Source organism: Dipodomys spectabilis, unplaced genomic scaffold (assembly GCF_019054845.1).
Source record: "Dipodomys spectabilis isolate Male_0828 unplaced genomic scaffold, ASM1905484v1 ptg000297l, whole genome shotgun sequence".
NCBI lineage: Eukaryota > Metazoa > Chordata > Mammalia > Rodentia > Heteromyidae > Dipodomys > Dipodomys spectabilis.
Genome location: NW_024870974.1, coordinates 21942563 through 21968933, shown reverse-complemented (window position 1 = coordinate 21968933; position 26371 = coordinate 21942563). Strand labels below are relative to the sequence as shown.

The following is a 26371-nucleotide window of genomic DNA, read 5'->3' as shown; positions in this document are numbered from 1 at the left end:
ATTTTGTATCTAGCCTGTAATTCGTGTGAGTAGTTGTGCTATGTAGTTGAGTAACCAACTATTCTGCTAGCTTCATAAATACTGCCCCACCATCAAGATAAAAAACAAGGAATAAATGCAGCGCAATATTCACATGGAGTCTTTTGAAGCCTGGCTGCGAACAGGGTCATTTAGAGGCATGCATTCGCCCGACGGTGCTTTATGAGGTTAAGAAACGATTATTGTGATGAGGTTTTGCCAGGGAAGATTCTGTCCACTCAAAGCCCGGTGAGCGGGGAGGAAGGGAGGAGCAGCGCAGGGACTTACCGCAGAAAGCCATCACGCTTCCTCACTTCGCTGAGCCCTTTCAAAACAGAACCTCTGCGGCTGAAGGCTTCAGTGCCTTCACAGTCTGACAAGCATAAGAACCTGGAATGAGCACCCTTAAAATTCATGTTCTAGCAAAGACAGCAACTTTGCCCCAAGTTAGCACATTTCTAAACGCTGAGGGGGGGGGCGGGGGGGGGGGGAAGAGGGGGAATCAAGGCGCCCACACGGCTGCAGAGTCTGTGGGCTGGAATTACTCATCTTTGGTCTGGCTCAGAGGAAATGCTGGTATAAAAACAGTGACGGTAGAGGCATAATTTGTATTAAGATTAACACCAGATCATCTGACAGTCTGCGATCTCATAACCTCGTGACGTATCTGGCTCACCACAAACATCCCTGGGTATTGTTTCTGTCCCCGCCCCCCCTAGTTTCAGAGCTTAATCTTGACATGTATAAAACATCGCTCTTTTAAACCACGATAAAACATAAAGCGTTCACATTTCAATGATGCTTTTTCTACCAGCTGCTGATTGCCATTGATGTAAAAACAAGGTGTACTTCCATGTATCGAGTCAGAATTTCTTTAGAACTGGCCGACATGTGCAGACAAGAAAGCCACCGTGAGGTGTGGGGTTGGAAGGCTTCGCGGGGCAAGAGTCCCAGAACCCAGGCCTGTCTCTGCAAGCCAGCACCTCCTTCAGCCCTGTGGCTTCCATTAAGCCTGGGGGTGAGGGTGGGGACAGGTGGAGGGGAGTAAGTTGGGGTGCTCAGTGAGATACAAGATGGAAACAGTCATGCAGAGCTCAGATCTGCTTGTACAACTTCCGCGTCTCCTGCTGCATCTGATTGTGGAGCCCGGTCAAAGCAGTCATTTAGACTGCAAAGCACACTTCCATGAAATCTCCAACTAGAATACCTACATCTGGTCCCAAATACCTGGTCCACCCCCATAGTGATGGGGTAGAGCTGCCACTTTCCTTTTAAAAGTAAAGGGTTAAATGGAAGGAACTTTGGCATCGAGCCATTGGCTGGTCTGAAGAGATCAGCATTCATTCTGTGTCCACTGGCCTGGCTGCTCTTTTCACCAGGAATCACAAACAGCCTCACCTCCCACACAGGATATCCAAGGAAGACCCAGTGCGGGGTGGGGAGGGGGCTTTATCTTAATTTAGCACTGAGATGTATTCATTATCAAATGTTCCTGAATTAGAACCAAAGGAGTCGGACAGGCCTCACGTACAAGCCACGCAACGGGAGACATTTTCACATGAAACCGTTATGCACTGAACCGTCCTACAAAAACCTGCCCATCTGCTTCACTTTGAAAACACAGAAGAACGCCTCCATGTTTGTGTAACAAGAATCCGAATCTCCCCCCCATTCGCCACTTACGTAAGCCAGCTGGCGATTGCTCAGAACCTCATCAAACGGCAACCGATAGCCCCCAGACATGCCTGCCTCCCCACTACCCAGCTCTAAAACTAGAGGACCCGGCCAAGATGGTTACATCGCCCTGGCAGGGCCTATCTCCCAGGGTTCACAGGGAGAACTTCAGATTCCATAACTTTTGATTGCTTTTCTGCGCTCAGAATCTCCAGACCACACGAGGCCGGCCGGGAGGATTTCTGCAGGCAATCAGACCCCACTCCAGCAGCAGCCGGGAAGGCCCCGTGAAAGATGCCGCGCGAGCCACCGCCAGAGCGGCCGCAAGGACAGACTTACCTGACCGTGGGCCGGCAGGGCGGCGTAGGCCATGGGCTGGCTCATCACTCCCTTCTGCTTCAGGAGGAGCATGCGCTTCTGGTCCTCGCTCAGGTGAGCCCTGGGCGCCTGGAGCTGCTGCTGCGTGGCTGGTGGCTGCGGCGACGGCTGCGGTGGGTGGGGTGGCTGTGGCGGTGGCTGCTGCTGGATGTAGGGCATCAGGGGGTTTTTGCCGGGGTTGGCCATGGGGGGCGTCATCCTCTGGCTCAGGTCCGCGTTGAAGTGAGTCAGAGGTTTAGTGTTGCCGTAGGAGAGAAGGCCGTGCTGCTTGTTTAAGGAGTTGGGCCCCAGGCTACTGGGCTGCTGACTGATCATAGTCATGGGGTTGGGAGGGAGGTAGTTATTCATGGACGTCTTCTGCGGGTTGTTCGCCATCGGAGGCACTACAGGGTTTTGGTTGTTAAAGGCTTGGGGGTACATCATTGGGCTGTTTGGTTTTTCCGCAGTAAATGCAGCTCCATACGGACTGGAGGGTGGCCCTAAGGGAGACCAACTTGAAGCCTGACTTGAGTGCTGCTGCTGCTGCTGCTGCTGCTGCTGCTGCTTGTGCTGCATGAGTTTGGCCCTTTGTTGTTGCTGGGCTGCCATCTGCTTGAGCTGCTCAGCGGGGGACATGTCAGAGCTGGGCACAGCCACAGGCCCTGACCCAGAGCCTGCCACCGCCACCGGCGGGGCTGCTGCAGGATTGAGCAGGTAGCCATTGCCGGGCCGAGGCGGGGCTTGGCCAGGAGTGTGGGCTTGGTTTGGTGTTTGGGGGGACTGGACCGCACAGTTTGCTGGCGAGCTGGCGGGGTTGGAGGCCACGGGGGTGCTGGCCACAGAGGGTAAACTAGTGGCTGTGGAGACGGTAGAAAAGGGAGGACCAGAAGATGAGGGCCTGGCCTGAGGCGATCCCATGGAGACGTGGGCAAAAGGCGAGTGAGAGGGGTCACTCTTGACACTGGTACTCTCCTGGGACAGCGGGGTGTCCGTGGCTGCCTGTGAGAATTCCGGTTCCTTCTTCTCCTCGAAGTCTTCATTGAACAAGTCCTGTATGTCGTCCTCGGGAACCGTGTTGGCCAATTCATCGATCAGCTCCTGCCACTCCTGGTCATTCAGGTTGATGTCTGAGAACAGCTTGTTCTGATTAGAAAGGGACGTCTCTGAAGTGTCCATGCAGGCGGGGTCGTCCAGAGGCTCCTGTTTGAGGTCCTTGTTCTGCAGGAGAGTGAAGCTGTTCTCTAGGTCGCTGCAGCCATTGACAGGGATTTTAATCTCCGGGAGCCTACCATTCTTGCTCAGATCTTCTAGAAGCCCTGGGGCGTGGGTTCCACTGTTCTGCAAGGGCAAAGAAGGCTTCAGGTCCAACTGGTGAAGAGGGGAAGCCGAAGGCAGGGGCATGCTGTTGGGGAGACTGTTAATGGCGTCCATTCCCGCAGGAAGGTCCTTCCGGACTCTCTTGCTTGTCGGAGAAAAACTCCCATCGCAAGCTCCATTCTGTTGGTCGCCATTAAGAGGTGAGCGGGCTCCTTCCAACTTCCTCTTCACAGTCTCTTGTAGCTGGAAAAGAAACGGAAGAGAGGATGACTAACCCCCCGAGTCATATTGTACCACTCAAGTATCACATGCACCACCAGGAAGAGACTCCAAATAAGATAGGAGAGTTCCAGTTTCATCATCAGTGAACCTGCCATCCAAGCTCAGAACTCAGAGGGCTAAGATTTAGCCAACTAATGATTCAGCAAAATGAATGATTAGAGAGTGGGGCATGAGAGAAAAGATCTGGGGAAGAATTGTCTGCTCATTGTTTTTCCAAACACATGCTAGACCCAAAACTTAGACCAAAACACATCATACTGGAGGAAGATATTAATACTTGAATTCTTAAGTTCTTGCCACACTTTGGGATGATCAACTGTATTCTGAAGAACACTAACCAAACAAAAACCTCTTAAGAAGATGGAACTTAACTGTTTACTGCATTGCATCCAATGGGAGATTATTATTTGACGTAACACAAGACTCCCTCTCTTATTTCACCTCTTCTAACACTGCTACAGTAATCTGCAGTCTTTCAGGAGTACATTTCCAGTGGCTTCCATGATGCCACACTCATTTGGATTGCCTCCTCTTTCCATCTGTCCTTTCTCACTTTCTTATGTATTTTCTGTTTATCCCAAATGATGGGATTCCTCGATGTTGTGTCATACACCATCTTTCCTTCTGCTTATTCTACACATTGCTGCCCATGGTTCCATTACAACAGTTTCAAACTATCTTCTGGGTGCTGATATCCCCCAAGAGAGGTACCTGGATCCCATTGACATCTATAACTCCACATCTGACATCTCAGCATTGAGCTTCCGGTCACTTGTTCACTCAAACTTGATCCGTACCAGTGTCCCCCAGATCCCTGCTCAACCCAGTTACTCAAGAAATTGGAGCAGGGTTTGGAAACCTCGCACACCACCAGGACCACTCCAGTCTAGTCACATCCACACCACCCCTCTTCTAGCCAGGGCACCAACCAGTCTGTTTGCCTATCTTCTTTCATCTATCCACTCTTTCCTTCATCCATTCTTTTATTCGTTGTTTCCTTCTCCTACTCCCCTCTACACTAGTTCCTTAAGATAGGCAATCCTTTCTTTACCATTTATAAAGCCTGCAATGACCTTTAGAATACAATCCATACAGATGCCTGTTGAAACCACTTGGCATTTTAGATTACCCTTTCTTTCCCTCTCCTCCCTTCCCTTCCCTCCCTTTCTTCCTGAGATAGGGTCTTACTGTGTAGTTCAGGCTGGCCTTGAACTCTTCATCCTTCTGCTGGGACTATAGGTGTGTTTTGTTTGGTTTTCCCCCTTCCTGAGCAGCATCCCCCTTTTCTCCCATTATTTCCTCCAATGTACATTTTCTACCAAGTCTTCTAAAATTGCGTTCATTCTTGATATGTGTCACACCTGCTTCCTTCTGCCCCAGGGCTTTGTCCATGCCGTCTGCCATACATATTGGTTCTCCCTTCTTGTTGGTAATACATGCTTACTTTTCCAGGTTGGAGCTCAGAGTTCCCTTCCTGTAGGAAGCCTTATTGCCCCTTCCCTACCCCAGCCACACACTCCCCACCCCTGGGGGGGTCTTGCCCGTCCTTTACTGGGCTGACTACACTGGAATGCTTGTCGGAGCACTTCCTGCTTCTCTGCTGTGGCTTCCCAGCACTTGGGGGCAGGTGTCTCACCTGTGTGCCAGGTGTGAAGATGGGAGGGGCGGGCTGCCATGCTTACTAGGGCTCTGCGGGGCTGCGCCGGGTGTTCAGGGTCTTCGCAGTGGTTAATAAGTCATTGCAAAGGGAGTGACTAATTCTACTGTTTATTCACAGGGCTCTACGAGGTGCCATTGCACCAGCGCAGGAGGCGGCGGGGGCTGGAAGGAATGCCTGCTCTGCAGCTCCTCCTTCTTGGCAGTGGAAGCCATGACCTCTTACCCTTGGGTTTTACGTGTTCTGTTCTCTGAATGGGGCTCATTTTAGAAGTCCAATGAGAAGTTTTTCTAACCCCGTGTGCTTACTGATTTAAAAGTCAACTCACATGTTTGCCAGCTTCCTTTCTGCCAGGAAGGGCCTGAAGTGTGTCTGGCTAAAGGGCCAGGCACGGGAGATGGCTGCTGTGTGGCACAAGGAAGGCCGGGCTAGTTGGAAGAGGTGAGCAGCCCTGCTCAGGCCAAAGCAGGTGAGGGAGGGGTGGGGAGGGGCAGAGCAGAGGTGCTGTGAACTGGACAACCACGGGAGAGGGCGTGGGGCCCCTCAAGCCACGCTGTGGCACTCACGCGGAGCTGGCGAGGCTCTGCGGGAGCCCATGCACAGCAAAACCAACCCGGAGTCGCCGCACCAATTCTAAGAAAGGTCACTCAGCTGCTATGTGCCTTCTCATACACAGACTCCATTTAGTCATTTAGTCTAGTCAGCAGACTAGACAAGGGTCTTGAGCAAAACTCCAGTTGAACTCTTGTTCCTAAACTTTGTGTATGTGTGTGTGTGTATGTGTATTTTGTTGTTGTTGTTGATCCTGGGGCTTGAACTCAGGACCTTGGTGCTGTTTCTGAGCCTCTTTGGCTCAAGGCTAATGCTTTACTATCTAAGCCACAACTCTACTTCCAGATTTTTTTTTGTTTTTTCTTTTTGGTAGTTGATTGGAGAAAAGAATCTCACGGACTTTCCTGCCCACACTGGCTTAGAACCATGATCCTCAGATTTCAGCCTCCTGAGTAGCTAGAATGGCACGTGTGAGCCACCGGTGCCCAGCTAAGCCTAGTTATTTTTAATCACAACACCAGACCCAGTCATTTGGCAGAGGTTCTTGAACTGCTAAAAACTTGGCCCTAACTGGGACACACTGGAATTTGACATCAAAGAAAATAATGGTTCACTCCATCAGAGCAGGTAGACATCACTAGCAAATGATGTTATTTATGGAACAAACCGGGAAGCCACACTTCTGATGGCAAGTATGACAGAGACATGAACGGATGTAGCTCTTTGCGGAGGACAGTTCAAACATCACAGTTTCTGGGCCACGTGGAAATGAGGCTCGGAGACCTTCCCAAGTAATGTTAAGCTTCAAAAACAACAACAACAACAAAAGAAACCCTTGACTTAAAAAAAAATGAACCAGACTTTAGAAAGCGCAGGCCCGTGATTCTCTTCTTGGTCATGTAATGGGCACAGGGAGCAGAGACAGAAAGATGCTCTGCTGTATTCCTCTGCTAAATGGCAGTTTTGACCACAGACGGGCAGGCCTTGCCAGGAACCCAAGTTTCATGTCTAGCTGGCTAAACAGGTGCAGTGGTACAGAGGGCAGGGCCAGAGAAATGGGAGAAAGGCTCTGAGTCTGAACGCCAGGAAAAACCATGCGGCCCTTCCCAAGAGCTGACACCTATAAATGATGGCAGAAACATTCTTTAAGAGAAAGGAAGTCCAGGAAAGTTAGAATGAACTTGTGACTTTAAATGAGCATCATTATTCCACAATATTGTGAAATTCAGGAAATTATGTAATCACTTAATCACAATTAAAAAAAAAAAGAACCTTGGGGAAGGTAGGGAGGGAAGGGATGGTAGGGGGAAAACAATGGAGGGGGTAACAATGCTCAATAGGAAGTGTACTCGTTACCTTACTCATGTAACTGTAACCCTCTGTATAGTATCTTTACAATAAAAAAAAAGAGAGAGAGAGAAAGGAAGTCATGCTAAGGTGGAGATTTTTCAGTTCTGTTTAGTTTTGGGAGCTTCCTCCCAGCAGACAGTCAGTGAATAACTGCTGAATTAATAGTGAGAGAAACTTACAAGCCTTGATTTCTTTCTCTGAAAATTGGGTAATAGCAGCTGGCTTCTGTGGGCATGAGTTTCCATGAAATAATATCGATATGGCTTTAGCTTTGCAATTTTTCCAATTCAGTGACACACAGCTACAACGGCAACAGAGAGAGAGAGAGAGAGAGAGAGAGAGAGAGAGAGAGAGAGAGAGAGAGAGAGAGAGAGAGAGAGAGAATATGCTTCCTGGATCTTCAAAATACAAATAGGTAGAATGATAATATTTTTGTTCTCTAGCCAGCAAAATCCTAATGTTTTCCAAGCATCTGGTGTAGCTTCTTTTTTTAATATGAACAACAAAATCAAATTTGCAATTCAAGCCCAAGTCCAAGTGCTAATGCATTCATGTCCTAGATTGTAGAAAGCAGAGGCTAGGTTGTTGAAGTCTGAATCAAATCCATTTTCAGCATGCCACCTGAATGGGGCAGCTGAGTAGATTCTTCTCCCCAGGGGCTTCCCGTTCTCTACCACTGGCCCCTTTTAACCCAAATCTTGATCTATATTTCATGTATCCACCTTCTACAGTATAAGAAAAACATCAATAAAGATGCTATATTACGGTTATTGTGTTTTGTTTTGCTTGTTATGTGCAAAATAGCAAAGTGATCTCCACGTCAATTCTATCTATCTCGTCATTCCTTTGTTTTATGGAAAGGAGGTTTGAGAGTCTAATTCTCTGTTTATGTCCCTCATGGGAGAGACCAGGAGGGCGGGGAGGAAGACAGCCATTGGGCTCTGTGTTTGGGAAGGCTGGCTAACTCACAAGCACCCTGCCCAGCCAGCGTGAGTATGGCTGGTGGCACATAGGGCATTGTCTCCGTGAGTCTCCTGCAAGAATGCAACTCAGTTTTATTCCAAGTAGTCTATCTCAGCTAGTCTCTGGCCCTTTTGCCAGCCAAAGCTGGAAGAATCATCCAAAGCTGGGACTTCACCGAGTCTCAGCCCTCTTCGCTCCTGTATTACCATGGTTGCAGAGAAATGTTTTCTCCTATTAAGGGATGCTCTGGGGTGAGTAGTTGAGGCGTGCAGTTCATCCCATGTCTGTGACAAAGTGGGTGGCTGGCAGGTGTCAAGTACTCCCTGCCACAATGGCTTCATGGCACCAGTGCTGGTGGCTTGTTTACAGTGAGGCTTGATGGCTTGAGGTGTGTGTGTCTGTGTAATATACATTGCATATTATATATATCTAGAGAGAGAGAGAGAGAGAGAGAGAGAAGATTATGTTCTATTATATAATATGGGATACGATAGATGGAAAATAATGGAGTAAACCATCCTTGTCTTAATGGCCCTTTTCTGAAAGGATTTTTTTAATTAGAATCACCTGACAGAGGAGGGCCTTGAGGCGCAGTGAGATCAAGTGGTGGCTGAAATTACAGAGCTGGTCTAAACCCAGGTTCAGATTCACACTCACACGAAACCATCCCCCAGGGCGGGCTAAATCCTGGTACACACCTCCATCCTGGCACTGGCTCTACCTAGGCCCAGTCAACCCTCAAGAACTGGCTGTTCAGACCGTCCATGAGTTTTGATCTTATCTCCCACGCGAGGGCGCCTGCCTCCATTCAGATCCAACCTCCTGACTCTGCCCCTGTCCTGATTCTTCTAGTACTTTCTCTGTGTGCTGTGGCTATCTTCTTAACATGTGAATCTGGACATAGTCTTTCATCAACTCCAGCTCTTCTGACGCTGTGCGATGACGTCTTTGCATCGTTAAAGGCTGATGCCCAGGCCCTCCACAACCAGACCCCCCCTACCCCCCCGCCTCACTGTGGACTTCTCAAACCAGCCAACTCCTTAGGTTCAGCCATACAATCATGTGTCTGTTAACCTGTGGATGTGTGCTGGGATCTGCACTGTGAGCTGCTTTTGTTGTTCAAACCATAGAGTATACTAAGGTGGCTGTGATGTCACTAGGCAATTCAATCATCACGGCAGCTCTGTGGTGGGGTCCATGCTGATGGAAAGGTCCTCAGACAGCTGCCTGAGAGTGTCAGGCGAGACTGTGTGTGTGACATCCTTATTTAACGTCCACACCTGACCGTTTGTCCTTCATAACTCGGATAGGGCATTGTTTTCTGTTTCGTTGTTCTTTCTGACAGGCCACCCCCCAACCTCTGGTCTTGGCCAGATGACTCTCTACACACTTCCATGATGTCCCAACGCAAACCACACTAGTGTTCTTTACATTCACGAGTCAATAAAAATGTTTTTTTTTTTTTTTTTACAAAGCTCTTATATAGCCACACCAAGTCATGTTATGGCTTTTCAAAACCGAAGCATGAGCCACTATAATCCAAGCTACGCAGGAGGCTGAGATGTGAGGATCACAGTTCTAAGCCAGCTGGGAAAGGAACATTGGTGAGACTCTTATCTCCAATTAACCACCAGAAAGCAGGAAGTGGAGCTGTGGCCCAAGTGGTAGAGCACTAACCTTGAGCACAAAAGCTATGGGGCAGCACCCAAGCCCTGAGTTCAAGCATCAGTACGGATACAAGCAAGCAAGCAAATAGCAATAAAAAAACAAAACAAGGAATGAATATGCTTGGCTGTGTAGTGTTTTTGGAGAAATGTGCTTTTTTGCCTGTTATTTTAAAATACAAGAAGCACTCTCCTCCTTAATGTTTTCCAGGATGCTCAGGGTCCAGAGCATCTACCCTGGGCACCGCATCAGGACATGCTGACTGATTTGTAAAGACAGACACTGAGTCCTTGTGTCCTTGCGTGCATGCCAACCCTACGCTCTGGTTCTCTCCATGGTTGAATTTTAAATTTCTGTAACTGTGGTTTCCTTCATCTGTGGTAACTAGAATGCACCTATAAATCTACAAGTAAACACACTGGATGGTAAAAGACAAAAAAATACACCGGGGCATGAGAAATTACACAGATTTGTAGATATTTACACAGTGAGACCAAAGGAGGATGTTCTTAGGAAAGGCTCACAAAGGCTCAATAGCTATGTGAATACGATCATCATCTGAATGAACTTCAAGAAATGGAAACAAGTAGGTTTTTTCCCCTTTGTTGCTGACTTTCTTCCCCTTTTGTCTTGTTTGTAAGTTTATCTGTCTTTGGGAAGGTAAGGGGGTCACAGAAAGGGTGAACAAATGCAGCAGTGATACTCACTAGACACTATGTTGAAAATGAACTGTACAATTTGTGGCAGGGGGCAGGAGGGAAGATTGAGAGAGAGCTAGGGAGGGTGACACTGTTCAAAAAGAAACTCATTACCTGACTTCTGTCTCTGTAACACCTCTGTACCTCACCTTTACAATAACAATAAAAATACATATTAAAAATGTCTGCAAATGGATTCGACTAGTTTTCAGGTGCCAGTATCCCCCGAAAACACAAAACACTGAGCGAGCTTCCTCCTGCATCTCTCAGAGACACGACTCCTTCCTGGGATATGAATCTGAGTTCAAATCTAAGCTACAGATTCTGTGACTAATTTACAAGCCCAGAGAGCGCAATTGGGTCATTTTGATCTATTTTGGTCAAACAAGAAGAGAATTCCCTGGAACCAGTTTTCTCATGGTTATTCTCTTTCCATACTACCAGCAACTGTAAGCCCACACTCCCATAGCTAAGTCTGATTTGCTTATTTTTAATGCATTTGATGAGTGACTCAGATATTCCTGTGTTAGAAACTTCATTAGTAGATATGAACAGGGCACGGAACTCTTCTACAACTGTCACATAGAAGACCTTCTAAAGTTTATTTGGTGATTTGATTTTCCAACTTCAGTGGAACTGGTTACGTGGGAAGCTGAACAATGCACACGTCTTGGTTCTGGCTCCATTTACTTCTTAGTCAGCCCTGGCAGAGGTGAGGCCATGACACATTGCGGGTGTGTATCGGGGGTGGGGAGGGACTATAGGTATCTAAAGAAATTTAATAAACTTCTCAAGTTCTCTTGAGGCAGCGAGTAGAAGCCTCCTGCTTTTAGACATTCTGATCTAGACTAATAATTCTGTTAGATTTTGACATTTTGAAATTGGTAGTTTGATTTCTTTAAATACACAAAGACACACAAAGTCAATGTCAACATGAAGCAAGCCTGAGCTGACCGCAGCCGCTCTGGGGCCTCTCAGAAGCACAACCAACAAACGATGGTCTAGATGAGTATTTGCCAAACCTCCGGGAATCCCAGCTCCTACAGATCACTGCACTGCTGCAGTGTGTTTCATGAAAACACACACGTTTCTATTCCAGGTTTCTGTGAATACAGGAATACTCTAGACCATTTCCATATACATACTATGCATCTATCTTCACCTTCATTTACTGATAGTGTGTCTGTACAGGGGTGACTGTGCCTAGCACTGTGCAGGGGCCAGAAGATCAACCCTTTCCCCCAAAAGAAAGACACCCTGATAGCAAATACATGGACGGACAGAAGCTGGGTTTGTTTTGAAAAAGATCCATCTGAACGGCAGAGCAACACACATAGGAAAAGAAACACCCTATTCCAACTCCTAAAGTTGGCTTCAACGTCTTTTTTTTTATATACTTGATGTATTATTTTAGAGAGAAAACAAATTTTCTACATTTGGATTTAAAAATTATTTGCACATATAAGATAACCATCTACTAAATTACACACACACAAACACACAGACACACACAGACACACACATGATTACCATGAGACTGAAGTTAAGACCTTGCCTGTGACCATTTAAGAGAGCAATTCCCCCAGACCTGTTTGAGAAGAAATGCTGGGGCTCTGGAAGGGACACCAGCCATGAACAGCAAGAAGGCTCCACACTGGAAAGCTCCAGAAAGAACAGGATCACTGCCAAGAGCATCTCGTGTTCCCAGTGGGTATGACATAGCATGGAAGACCCCCAGGAAAAGCCTGGGTTCTGAAACCTGTCTCACAGCAACAGGACCACTGAGGCACTCTGGGGGAATTTTCAGAAAAGACTGCGAGCTTTTCTTTCCTACAAGTCAGACAACACTCAAGTTCCAAGGAGTCCTGAGTTACACAGGTTCAGTGCAGACTCCTTATGGAGTCTGGAACTTGTGTACTCACTCACTGCTAGCTGTGAGGTGTGGAGAGAAGTCCTTGTTTAGTGACTCTTGAAAAACACTTCCTATCCTTTTGTATGCGGCTGAAGTTTTAAGTATGTGTTTATCCTTTATGCTTAAAGTACCAACTGAATGCGCAAACACACCTGTAGTAAGCACCAGCTGAAGACACAATCACACCTTGAGAATGGTTTGCACAGCACCAGGAGTTATGGCAGGCAAAGCCCTGGACATTTAGAAATTGGAAGCCCTCAGATCCCCCTCCATCTCCAAATCTCCAAATCCTCGAGGGTTTGCGGAAGCACTTGGCTTTCTCCCAGCTGAAAGAATAAGGTCCATTTTCAGCATAGGTTGTGCGACTCTGTATACTGTTTATAGTTGCAGTTAGAAGGGCTTTTCACAAGGTCCCAATATGCAGTTTAAATTGGTGCGTTGTGGAATTACTCAGTACTTACTAAAACGAAGACTGCTACCTCTGTAAACATTAAGGTTATATGATTTTCTCGTCAGAGTATTTGATTAGATGCTTTGTAGATGTCTCTAGATTTTTCCATGCAGTGCTGGCCCAGGACCTATCATCTATCAGGCCAAAGTAAGTGCCTTGCCAGTATTATCTCAATTAACCTTCACAATAAACTGATAGCTGAGGAATGGGTTTGGAGAAGATGGCTATGGCAGAGATTATGTCCACAGGCCGAGCCCTTCCTTCCTAGCTCTGTGTCGAATCTGGGTTTTCACTTCCTCTGCTCTTCTGCATCTGAAGGTTTCCACATCTGAGCAAACCGCAGCAACATGGCACTGACAAATTCTGGAGAAGTGTCTTAAGCTTGTGTTACAATGTTCTAAAGCAGACCTGCTCCTGTCTGTGAGTCAGACCTGCCGGCTCACAGGAGGGCGTCATGATCCTGCATGAAGACACCCCTGCACACTTAGCACGTGCTCGGATGGGTGATGGCGCCAGCAGGGAGCAGATGTACACAGCCAGAGCTTTCAGTAGGCAGAGCCCCACCGAGCCCGGCAGCTGGCCCTCAGATTCCACACTCTGACCCCAAAGGGCGCTGCCTTTTGTAAATATAAACACACATTGAGAGCATGTATTTTTAAGGACAAGAAACAAGTTCCTTAGGAATCGCTTTTCTCTTACTAGAAGTCATGTGTACATTTTCTATTCAAACATGCTTGTAAACATAGCCTTGTGTTGCAGGCCGAAATTCCTAATGGGATTTTATTTCGGGCTGTGCAGAAATGATGCTGAAGGAGGGAGGGAGGTGAGCATGAAGGAAAACCAGGAGGGAGGGAGGGGTAAAGGCTAAGATTGGATCGGGTCCCATCGGGTCCCACCCTCACCAGTCACGGCTAGAGGTACTCACACACAGGCCCAGGCATGGAGGGCATGCTGGGGCAGCGTGGAGGCCGCAGGCTGGGGATTTCTGGGAGGAGGGAGGGAGGCCGGAAGGACAAATAAATGGAAGGAGGCTCTGTACTTCTTCTCTCCCAGAAAAGTTGCCACTGTTTACTCAAAATGTCCTTTTGCGCCAGACACTGAGGCTCATGCCTGTAATTGTCGCTGCTCAGGGGGCTGAGATCTGAGGATCAGTGTTTGAAGTCGGCCTGGGGCAGACAGATGCAAGAGACTCTTATTTCCAATTGATCAAGATGCATTGTACTCAGAAACTGATGTTGAAGTGAAATCTCTCTGTACAGCTACTTAAAGATACTAATCTCAATTAATAACACTAAAAGTCAGGAGTAGGGTTGTGGCTCAAGTGATAGTGATAAAGCACCAGCTTTGCAAAAAAAGGGCTAAAGAACAGAACCTGGGCCCTGAGAACCAGCAACAATAACAACAAATGCTCCCCCCACACACCCGTTTTTCTTCCATAAGAAATTCTCACTTTTGTTTATGACCCTTCTAGGAGACTATTTTCCTCCAGATGCTAAAATTGTGTGCTAGCACAAATGCAAACAGCTCAGAGTCCACATGTAACTCTTTGCTTTTGAATAAAATCCCTGCCCATGTTTATGTCCTTCTGGAAAGCAGACACAGTGAAACAAGACCTCTCAAGGAAGTTAGGCACTGGACCTCTTTCTTACTGGGACCTTCCATTATTCTCTCTCTGTCCTTCCCTCCCTCCCTCTTTCCCCAACACACACACACACACACACACACACACACACACACACACACACACACATACACACACACACACCATCAGTGACCAAACAGAACATAATTCTTTTTTCTAGACAGCATCCAACTCCGATGCCTCTGTTTCATAGCAGGTGTTTACTCCCAAGCTGACGGCTAAGGACTTGGCTTTATTTACCAAACAAGGGATTGCCTTACTTCCTGTCTTTAGACTGACTCTGTCCACACACGGGAGACGAGGCAGCAGCACAGGGCTCTCCTCTCTGGGCTGAGCCCCTGTGGGAGGTCAAGGGTTCGCACAGGGGCACCACACACGTTCCGCAGCAGGAGCACATGGAGACAATGCGACCCATGTTGAAAACGTTCAACCTTGCCGGGCACGCACGTGTTTAGTCGAGGACTGGCAGAGCTCTGCAGCCTGTCTGCGGGGCTTTCCTGCGTGGGGAGAAGCTGCTCGGCTTCATCCTACCGGCTGAATTCATTTTTCAAAAGAAATTAGACCGAGGTACTGTTGTTATAGCAACAGTCAGAGCCATTTACACAGCCTCTTCCCACCACCTCACTCCCGACTTGCGCGGGCAGCAATTTCAATTATGTCTGGGCCGTGAGCAAGGCCGAGCTGGGCGGATCCTCTATTAGCCTTTGAGATGTGGAAACCTAAATCCTCGATGGCCGATCTGAAGCCCAAAGACATCCATGCTTTCCCCGGCCGGGAATGTCCTGGGAGCGATGAGGACAGGCAGTAGGTAGGTACCCACGGAACTTCCCCAGCATGCCAAGGACTGGGTGCTTCCGTCTAGGGATTTCCACGGATGACAGGGATGCCAGCATGGAAACTGGAATGACTCCATGCCTTGCAGGACTTCCTCCCAGGGTGTCCATTTCCCCACCGACCAGTCCCCTCCATCCTCTGGGAATCACACTCCATTCCCAAACACTTCTTTCTCCATGAGAATGCACACTAATTATGGAATCTGTGTTAACCAAGCATCCCTCGCCCACTCGAAGGATACGCACACGTGGCAAGAAATCTGTGCAGGCCGGAATCATGATTAATTCTACAGGCCAAACTGGAACCCCTTAATTCATCCGCTGAAATCCTGATGTCTAGGATCTCAGAAAGTGATTTGGAGACAGCCTTTAGTAGGGTAACTCAGTTAAAATGAGGTCCTCAGGGCTCTAGTCCAACATAACAGGTCTTTACAGGGAGGGAAAGGAAGGCTTGCAGAGGGAAGACCAAGAGAGATCAGTCCTTTCTAAGCCCATGTTTGCCACTGCAACCAAATACCAGAGACTGAGTAATTTATAAAGAAAAGGAATCTACTTCTCCTAGGTCCAAAGGCTGGGAAGTCCAAGTTCAAAGTGCTGGCAGGGTTGGAGTCTGGTGAAATTCAGTTTCTCATAGAGGTATCATGTAATGTTCCAGCATGATGGAAGAGCCGAAGGGAACTATCTATGAGGCAGCCCCGTCTTTGGGGTTAACCCTGTTTACGAGCGTGGAGACCCCAGGACTCAGTCCCATCTCGAAGTACCACCGTGTGGGGATGAAGTGTAACACGGCAGACGTGAAGCCAACCCTATTGATCCCCGATCTGGGACTTCAGCCGCAGGCGGCAAGTCTGAGAGGGAAGACGTTCTGGACGCTGAAGTCACCTGGTGTGTGGCTCTATAGCAGCCCGGGAAAAACGACTGCAGGTAATAACTGGACTTGAGCCTGCCTCTGTCCTCTCAGGGTCTTGTGGAGTGCTCAGCAATCACTTTCCCCATGAAAAGGGGCAGCTTTGCGGCAGAGTAGTCTCTATCCACGCAGGGCCTTACCACGCAGAGGCGGGAAGAGAGCTGGCAGAGAGCTCGTCATCCATCACTTCATGGCCCAGGTGTGTGTTTCCAATACCACTGCATAATGAGATTGGTTCCTCAAGATTAGGAATTCCAACTTAGGGATTTGGGGGAAGACAGAATTCAGCCCACAGCATGATTTGATGAGCTAAACGACTAAGGAAGTTAACAAGGGAAGCAAGTGGTTCAACAATGGCTACTTGATCCAAAGCTTAACCAAGTTTATTTACTTACCTATTTATCTGATTTGTGTTGGTCCTAGGGCTTGAACTCAGGGACTGGGCACTGTCCCTCAGACATTTAGATCAAGGCTGGTACTCTACCACTTGAGCCACACCTCTACTTCTGGCCAAAAGGTTACTTGGAGATAAGAGCCTCACAGATTTTCCTACCCAGACTGACTTCAAACCGTAACCCTCAGATCCCACCTCCTGAGCAGCGAGGATTCCAGGCATGAGCCACTGAGCTCACAAATGCCACGAAAAGTGTCTACTCCTAAAATTCAAATTAAGTACTGGCCTAACCTTCAGAGTAGGCAGAGAGTGCCCAGTGCAATTCCAGGGGGGTTCTAAGCAGTCACTGATAATCTACCTGTCCTCAGAGAGATACAGAGGGGAAACTGAGGAATAGAGACGAGAAGTACAATGTAAACCAGGGGAAAAACAAACAGTAGTAGCCGGGACCCTGGGCTTCAGCCTGATGCCCCGTGTGATAAATCACTTTGCTTAAAATAGACTCAGAGTTTGTCAACTTTCTGTCTAAATTGTGGCGTGCTGCAAATGGACTGTGTTACCATAGAGTCCAGACTATATACTTGGGTCTTTCTTTCGTACCTACCCAGCCTGCCATTATGTATGCATTTCCATTCCAACATGACAGTTCACTTTGCATACTATTTTTTGTAACTACCTACTTGTGCAGGAGATGGCTTTCAAGGTTTAACCACAGATGACGACTTAAGAGATATTTTCAACTGGGTATCCGTGGTTTATGCTTATAATCCTAGCTACTCATGAAACTGAAGCAGAAGGACTACAGTTCAAAGCCAGCTTGAGCAGATATACCAAGAGACTCTTCAATTAACCAGCAAAAAGTTGGAAGTGGAGCCCCAGGACCTGCACAAGAAAATGTCTATTTTGAACTTGTGTGAATGGGAAAGCAAGGATTCTTACAGTCGTAATGTTTATAACCCTTCCATCCAAGCAAACACCACAAATCCAAACAGTAGAACCTGAAGGCAGCCAGCAAGGGAGCGTGATAGAGGCCGGCCGCTGCGGATTTCACTAAGTGAGGTTTGCACTCACATGCTTATCAGTGCTTAAAAATAGCCCGAGTATACACAACAGAAAATGTCAGGAACTTGCTAGGCAAAACTATGCATGTGGCGTTTTCCAAATCTCTCTACAGCACAGCAACTAAACAAACTTAATTATGTGATTGAGCAGCCTTTAGTTAACCTCCTCCGCCCTCTGTTTCCTCAATTATAAAGAGAGAGAGAGAGAGTTGAACTATATGATCTCCAGGAGTTGTTCAGCTCGGAGCAGCTCCATTTGGGCTCTAGATTCAAATCATTAGCTTGCTTTCAACATCACCCTGGAAAGCAGGGCAAAGGCAGACAACTGAACCTGGCAGGGAGTTACTGAGCAACTAACATCTTCATTTTAAGACAGAGAGCAAGAATCCATTTCTCCCTTCTGAGAAGTTTTCTTGCCTTTGGTACACTTAAAAGCAAAATTGTTGTTGAATCTTAATCACATGATTTAAAATGGCTCCTTTCCTCCCTCCCTGCCTCCTTCCTTCCTTTCTTCCTTCCTCCAGTACGCTTGAACTGAGGGCCTTGAAGCCTCTCTTGTCTTTCTTGCTCATGCTGGCACTCTACCAGTTGATCCATGCCTCCTGCCTGTGCTTTTGCCCATTCATTGGAGATGAAGCCTCTAAGATATTTCTGTCCAAGGTGGCTTTGAACCACGATCCCCCAGGTCTTATCCACCTGAGCAGCTAGGACTACAGGAAGCACATGCCAGACCTTGATTTCAGAGAACCTTGTCGCTTGCTGCAAGTTCTCATCTCAGCCATAAGGGCCAGGCTGGAGACACCTCTCAAGGGCACTGGGGGTGGCACTTGTCTGACTCTGCCACAGTGTTGTGTCCTGTGCCCTGCCAGGCAGCTTGCACAGCAGTGAAGGGACTTTTCCATCTCCACCAGGGATGACTGCAGGAGCTGTTGGCGTGTTAGACTCTGGAACAGGAGAGCAGAAGGGCTGAGCGCCGTTCCTGGACATATCCCATTGCGTGGGCCAGGGGGAAGGGCACGTGGCTTGTGGCCCATCCCAGGCGCACAGTCTAGGGCTCTAGGATTACTTCCCTACTGCCAACCCATGTTTTGTGGAAGTCAGTTGCCTAAACTTTGCTACCATTTTTTTTGCCTGGACCAAATAACCTCTAACATACCTTATTGGTCTAATAGCCTGTAATATTTTTTTTTTGGTTAATCTAGTTATATACAGTTAAAAGATAAAATAAACAAACTGTCTAGATATTCCTTTCTAACATAGGTAATGAATCAAATGTAAGTAAATAAAAATGTCTCTGTCAGTTGGGAATGGGGCTGCACGCCTGTAATCCCAGCAGTCAAGAAACTGAGGCAGAAGAATCACAAATTCAAGGACAGCTTGGGCGACATAGTGAGACCTTGTTTTGGAACAAAAATAAAAGTTTGTGCCTGGAAAAATAAAGTTTGTGTCTGTTGCTGTTTCTATTTCTATATACATACTGTATAGTAAAACCTGGTTAATCGAAGCCCTGCTAATTTTGCCTTCAACAGTATCTTGGCACAGGGCCAACTTGTTATTTGTCTTTATGTATTAAAAAAAAAAAAGCTTCCCATGTAAAAGAACAGGTATTATAAAGATTATGCTGGGAAATGCTTAACCTATTTAAGAAAGAAATGAATCTAAAGGACTTACGGACTCAAGAGACTCAAATTTAAATAAACAATTGATCCATGCATTATGAATTCTTCTCATATATTAGGGTAGCCCCCATGGGCCGTTTATTTACTAACAGTTTGATAGTCTAGTTTGAATTGCACTTGTTACTTTTAAATATATCACATTTACCACCAGACTTCAATTCCGATTTTTCTCAATTCAGGAAGCTGTTTGCCCAAATTAGTTTAAATTAGGGCGAGACTATTGTATTCACAAATGCTTCATCTGCACAGCAGAGACGATGAGTGTAGCATTTGTCTTAGGCCGGTGGAACCCTGCAGCTGAACTTCCAGTCTGAGATTTGAATGGAATGAACATACAATGATTAGTGGCCATTACCGACTTCTTGGAGCTGTAACTTATCAGAACACGTATACGCTAATACCAGACCCAGGGTAATTATCTCATTACTATGAAGCGGCACAGAAATGCATTATGCAAAATACATGTTGGATCACATTTAGCAGTTTCTTCTTGTGTTGAGAGCTGAGCATCTTGGTGCTTGCTAAGAGCTGGCACTTGGCATGGGGGAATGGGGTCGCGCGGGTAGGCTTGAGTCTCCAGACAGCTTTGTCTCTTTGTTAGGTCCGTGAGATGGTTCTTTATCTGAATCTCTACTTTGAAAATGGAATATTCATATCTGACTGCACAATGCCGCGGGGAAGAACTGGACAGATCAGGGACATGTATAACAGTCGATCTGCGCTAGGGAAGACACTAAGGAAGACTAGGCCAGCCGCACCGGTGATATCTCTAACCACTTGTGTGATTAATGATCAATTACATTTCTATGAGGCTTTTTGTGCAAGAAACTCAACATCAACAAATGCCTGGTGTCAATGCCTGAAGTCTGGGAGGCTGCAGGGTAGAGACCAAGAAGTGGAATTCTGTCTGTTAGCAGTTATGCCAACAGCCCTGGTTCCCACATGGCAAGATAGTGCCCTAGACGCAAGGGGCTGTGGGTCAGGATGCACTGTCCTCACAGAGCGAGGTGTTGAAGTGAAGCCCTTTGAACAAGTAATGAAAGATACACAAACAAGGTGGTGTCCCTCTCAGTTTCCTAGCCATCTACACGATGTCATCTCAACCATGAAGATGGGGAAAAACATCCCAGAGATGAATGTATCATTGGAAGTGAGCTCAGCTAATTAGATAAGTGAAGTCAGCCAACAGACAAGCCAGAGCAGGGAGAGCTGAAGATAAGCCATCATCAAGAGAGTTGGAAAAAACAAAGAGAGGAAAAAAAAAAAAACACCTGGTCAGATTTGTGGTATGAATTTACAGCTTCGAAATGAGAACTACGAGATACTAGATTGGAACCAGAGTGATCCATGGGGAAGCCGGAGGACCTCTGGGAGCCGGTGAGAAGTGCAGATTGTGAAGCTGGGTGCTGGTGACTCTTGCCTGTAATTCTAGTTACTTGGGAGCCTGAGATCTGAGGACTGAAGTTCAAAGACAGCCAGGGCAAAAAAGTCCATGTGACTCTTATCGCCAATTAACCAACAAAAAGCTAGAGGTGGAGCTATGGCTTAAGTCGTAGAGTGTTAGCCTTGAGGGATATTGCTCAGACCCTGAGTTCAAGCCCCAGTACCAGCACCAAACAAACAGACAAATAAATAATACATTCCAGAATCCAACAGGATCGGACTTGCCCTCTGTGGTTTACACACCCGCCAGCTGGTGGTGAGTGTGAGAATCAGTGCTCAGTCACGATGTCTGTCTTTCAGAACTTACCGAAAAGACAGACACAGTCCATTTTTGCCCTGATTCAAGCTGCAGCACTGGCTCTTGCATTCCAGGAGGTTTGTAGTTGTGCTTTTTGTTTTTGGGTGCTGGTATTGAGGCTTGGACTCAGGGCCTGCGTGCTGTCCCTTAGCTTTTTTGCTCAAGGTTAGCACTCTATCTTGAGCCACAACTCTGCTTCTGGCTTTTTGGTGGTTTATTGGAGATAAAAACCTTTATAGACTTTCTTGCCCAGGCTGGCTTTGAACTGTAATCCTCAGATCTCAGCCTCCAGGACAGCTAGGATTATAGGCATGAGCCACCAGCACCCTGATCTTTTTATTTTTAAACTAAATGTCAAAGTTCCATGCATCAAGCAACTGGCTTGACTAGTGTACTCGAGAGTTGCACTGCGAATGAACGCCAGGTCTGGGGTCAGTAAATGGAGGCAGATGGAATACATTGCAGATACCACACAGACACTTACATAGGAAAAGTAGAGAGGAAATCAGGCCTCATAGCCTGATGCTGGGAGATGAGGGAAAGGCTTTTCCTGGAAAAACGGAGCTGCAAGTGGGTGTGAAAGAGGAGGCCGCCATGGAGCAGGGGAGGGCCACACCCAGAAAGAAGGAACACGGGAAAATCTGGATTGGAAAAGCTGAAGCTATATAACGTATGTGTTCACATGCACATTTGACTATGCTATCATATTGATAACGTAAGATTTACCATCTTAAGCATTTTTGTGGTTTGTAATAACTGTAACAGCTACTTCATACCCATAATCCAGTCACTTGAGGCCAAAGCAGGAATATTATGAGTTGGAGGCCAGCCTGGGTTACACAGTGTGATTCTATTTTAAGAAACCACCCTGAGCCGGCACCGGTGGCTCACGCCTGGAATCCTAGCTACTCAGGAGGCTGAGATCTGAGGATCTCGGTTCAAAACCAGCTCAGGCAGAAAAGTCCCAGTGAGACCTCTATCTCCAATGAACCACCAGAGAACTGGGAGCAGTGCTCAAAGTGGCAGAGTGCTAGCCTTGAGTAAATGAGCTCAGGGACAGCACCCAGGCCCTGAGTTCAAGCCCCAAGACTGACAAATAAATAAATTGATTAATTCAGACTGAGCTGAGTGAAAGATTAAAGGACAAATGTGGGGGAGGGAGAGAGATACAGTCAGGTGAAAATGTCAGGAAGAGATAAAGACCCTCCAAAGACCTTGAGCCCACGGAACCTTCCGGAGGAGGTTGACCATAGAAACACACACGGTCTCAGCACTGTCTTTCCTGAACGCTCACCTGGATTTTATTTCATGGTATCTGTCATAATTCTGGGCGGAGTCTGGGTTATAATCTTCACTTCACATGTAAAAGTCAAAATGAGTTTTCTGATTTTTAAAATGTCCAACACTATCTGCTTTTGCTGACTTGGGATCTGTGTCTTAAACGACAGTAACGTCTTGCCTGTTTTGTCTGTGTGGCTGGTTGGGGTTTGGGCATTTGAACACAGGGCCTATCTCATGCTAAGCACATGTTCTAGCACTGAGCTGTACCTTCAACCTACCAAGGATTTTGGAAAAACAGCAATATAATTGTTTTCTAATGTCTATACTTTTGGGTTTCATTGAAAAAAGGTGAAAAGGGTTTGAGTGTGAAGAGATGACACCATTTCAGATAAAGCCGTCTGGTTGCACACGAACGCTTGGGTGACAGTCTCAGAAATGGACATGAGACGGTGACCAGAGCCAAAGAGCCAAGAGAACCGCATGGGGCCAGCACTGCCCTCAGTTCTCCAGGGCTCCGGGAGGAGTCTGGTACGGGACGGAGCCTGGGACGGAAGCTCTGCTCTTACTGATCTAGAAGAAATGCAGATTATTTTGTTAGCAGAATAACCTTGAGCATCTGCCAAGTCAAAATAGGAGTCATAAAACAAGCACAAAGCCTTCCCCCTGCGGCCTACTGTTCTCTCTCCCCCCGTCAAACCTACTTCTTGCTTCTCTTAAAACGTACCTATGTCCTAGTAAAAAAAAGGAAGGAAAAGAGCTGTAAACTGTAGTTATAGAGGAAAAAAAGAAATCTCTGGATATATTATGAAATTCCTTTACAGAAAAATATCTAGTAACAATGTCTTTCTGCTCTCCCTCTTACAGCCCTGCAAATTAAGAAAAAAAAATTTTAAAGCATGTAGACTTGGCTTTGCATGAAAGGCATATAGTAGAAACATCACTGTCCCTGTCCCAAATTCCAAAGAATTTCACAATCATCATGAAATGGGGAGGAAATGGTTTTGTTAAGGCCTTAAAAACAAGCGGCCCACATCGCGGCATGGGGTACATCGCGGCATGGGGTACCTTAGTAAATTATGAAAGATTGTAAAAATTAGTTCACCCAGTCAATAGGCATGCACGGAGCATTCCTCACCCACTAGATCCTAGGTGAGCCTGTGCTGTGAAGAGAAATAAGGCACAATTTCCCCCAGAAGAGCTGGCAGTGGCACACACTAGGTGCTATTGCTATTCATTATACTGTGGCTGCGCCTGCCCCTACCATTCCCCCCAGGAACCTTGACTTTAATTCACAAAAGAACCATATTATGGCAAGAAAAAAAAAGAGAGAGAGAAAATGACCACAGTAAATCCCGTCAATGTGGCAGTTCTCTCCAGAAATAGAGCTACAGTCGGAGCTCAGACCTGTTCTGAACCAAGGGTTCAGAAGAGACAAGAGCAAAATTCCCAACCAAACAATGGAACCAAACCACAGCCAATACAAGGGGAGAGAAATCCAAAAACAAGGGGGAGAGAAAATTATAGATGAGATACAAATCAACCAAAAAACCAAAGGAAAGAAGTTGGAAAAGAGTCAAGAATCTTTCCCTTATCCCAGGAACTACCTGGAGAATCAGCTGGAGAAAGACACGGAGGCTTCACAGACAAAGGAATCAAGTCTGGAACTGATAACTCAATTTGCATGTATTTTGGACTTAATTTAGATGAGCCACTGCAAATATCCAAACTCAGGTTTCCAGATGTGATTGTGTGCTTGCTTCAGACCAGTGGTGGAGGAAGGATACAATTACAATAAATCCGAAATTATTCAGTTATTCCAGGGAGGATTCTATTTTCCAAATCACGTATGACACTTCCGTGTTACAAAGGCCTGCGAATGACCACCCCACCCCCTCCTCTCCAGTTGTTGAATCTTTCTGGAGAGCTTAGGACTCCACTCTGGGCTGCTGGAGGAGCAGGGCAGGACTCGGGCCTATGTTTGTCGGCTGGCACCAGCACATGGCAACACAGCGCGCTGAATTAACTGTGAGGTGAACGCCAGCCCACAGGAAGGGGGGAAAATCAGCTCCTCTTTGGAAACAGATTCATGCTGCAAAATGATCCAAGTTAATTTCCTTCCGTTAATGAAGCCAGCTTCCTTATTAGCATAGGGCCATGAGCAAGTCTGGTCTACGTCGAGTGGCTCACAGAGTGATGAGGTTAGAGGGCCCTGTCTCTATTTTTAAACTTCACTTCAGATAGAGCCTCCCAGCACCTGCAGAGGCAGAACGTGTCACCGTCAGTGCGTGGCTCTGCGTCTACTACAGTTTAGTCAAGGATCATCTCAGACACATCCATGTGAGCAGCCACGGGATCATCTAGCAGCTAGACTCCTCTAGGCCTCATCTCACAGGTGTGGATGCATCTGAGCCCCAGCTACAACAACATCCAGGGGCTTGTGAAGCTGAGGGCTGTGCTGCATGTAGGGGTGCCCCCGACACCCCGAATGATGATGTGGCAGCTCCCTTGGGGCATGGGGCTCACCCTAAATACACACTCGCCCCATCTTCTTCTTCTTACAATAATTTAGGGGAGGAACAGTGGGAGAGGGAATAGGAATTCCTTTAGAATCCCTCCAGAATCCAGCTCAAAGCCAGTGGAAACCTGTTAGCAGGTAGGGGACCAAACATTGTGGTTCAAACTGGGCCAACAATTCCAGCTCTTCTCTATGTTCTCACCAAGCAGCAACCATTGTGTGTGTGTGTGTGTGTGTGTGTGTGTGTGTGTCTGTCTGTCTGTCTGTCTGTCTGTCTGTCTGTCTGTCTGTGTGTACATCTGTTATAGGCCAGGGAAATGGAAGAACTTTCTTCCTAATTCTCCCAGAAATGTATGAAGTAGGTTAAGAAACACTATAAAAACGAGGAAAGTGGAATTCGAGGAGCTGAAGTAAATTTCCCAAGGCCCCAAGCTAGAGTGAGGGAGTTGAGATTTGAATGTCAGAGCCCATGCCTTTCCCATCACATGCCTCTCTACCCATGTGTGCGGTCCATGTCTCCCCAAGAACTGGTCCACAGCATGGCTTCTAAGTGAGAGAGGAAATAAAGGAAGGCTTTCTCTGGACAGCCTTCTCGTTTCCAGTCTGTGGGCACAGAGGAAGCACTACTTGCCTGCACGTGGGTTTCCTATAAGGCTGAACCTCTTCAGGTGTTTTCCAAACAGTTCTGCGGCTGAGTTGCTGGACCTCACTGTACCCTGGCTACTAATCCACTCCCAGCAGAAGTTTGAAGACACCTAGCTGACCATCTTCCAGGGACAGACACTGACACATTCCCCAAGATGCTCCACTTGCTCATGAGCACTTACAACGTTGTGCTCTTGCAATCTCGGTTTGGATTCTAAATATCCACCAGAGGCTGGGCTGTTCAAGGCTCCCTTGCCTGCCTGTGGCACCACTGGGAGGTTGTGGAGCTGAGACAGGAAGGAAGTGAGGTCATTGGAGATATGGCTTGAAGGGGACACAGGGACTCTGGCCCCTTCCTCTCTCTTCTACTGGCTGGCTGCTATGAAAAGAATAGATTTACTTCATACGCTCCCGCCATGATGCTCTGACCTGCCACAGGACCAACGAATTAAATCACTCTTTCCTTAAGTTAATTTTTCCTCAGGTATTTTGTCATAGCAATGGTAAGATGACTAACATACTTTGTAGGTAAGATAGGGCTAATATGAGACTTTCAAGCGGGTGTTCTTTTTTCCCTATACAAACACTTAAAAACGTGTAGAGACAAGGCAGAAACACAACTTTAAATGACAGAATCAGGGCCCCATGGCCAATACCATGGCTCACTTTATAAACTGGAGTTTACGTGAACATAGATTTTAAGAGCACTGAGAACTCTGAAAGTTGTACAAAAGATTTTGTGGGTGTGCATCTCTTCTAGAAGATACTTTTATTAGA

General features: G+C 46.9%; 1 protein-coding gene across 1 annotated transcript in view; it reads right to left on the bottom strand.

Annotated features, from left to right (window-relative positions):
• Maml3 (mastermind like transcriptional coactivator 3) overlaps nt 1-26371 on the bottom strand; it is a 343837-nt gene that overhangs the window by 134211 nt on the left and 183255 nt on the right. Inside the window, exon 2 of the mRNA XM_042701891.1 lies at nt 2032-3609. Within this exon, the coding sequence (XP_042557825.1) occupies nt 2032-3609 (1578 nt within the window). The remainder of the gene's footprint in view (nt 1-2031; nt 3610-26371) is intronic.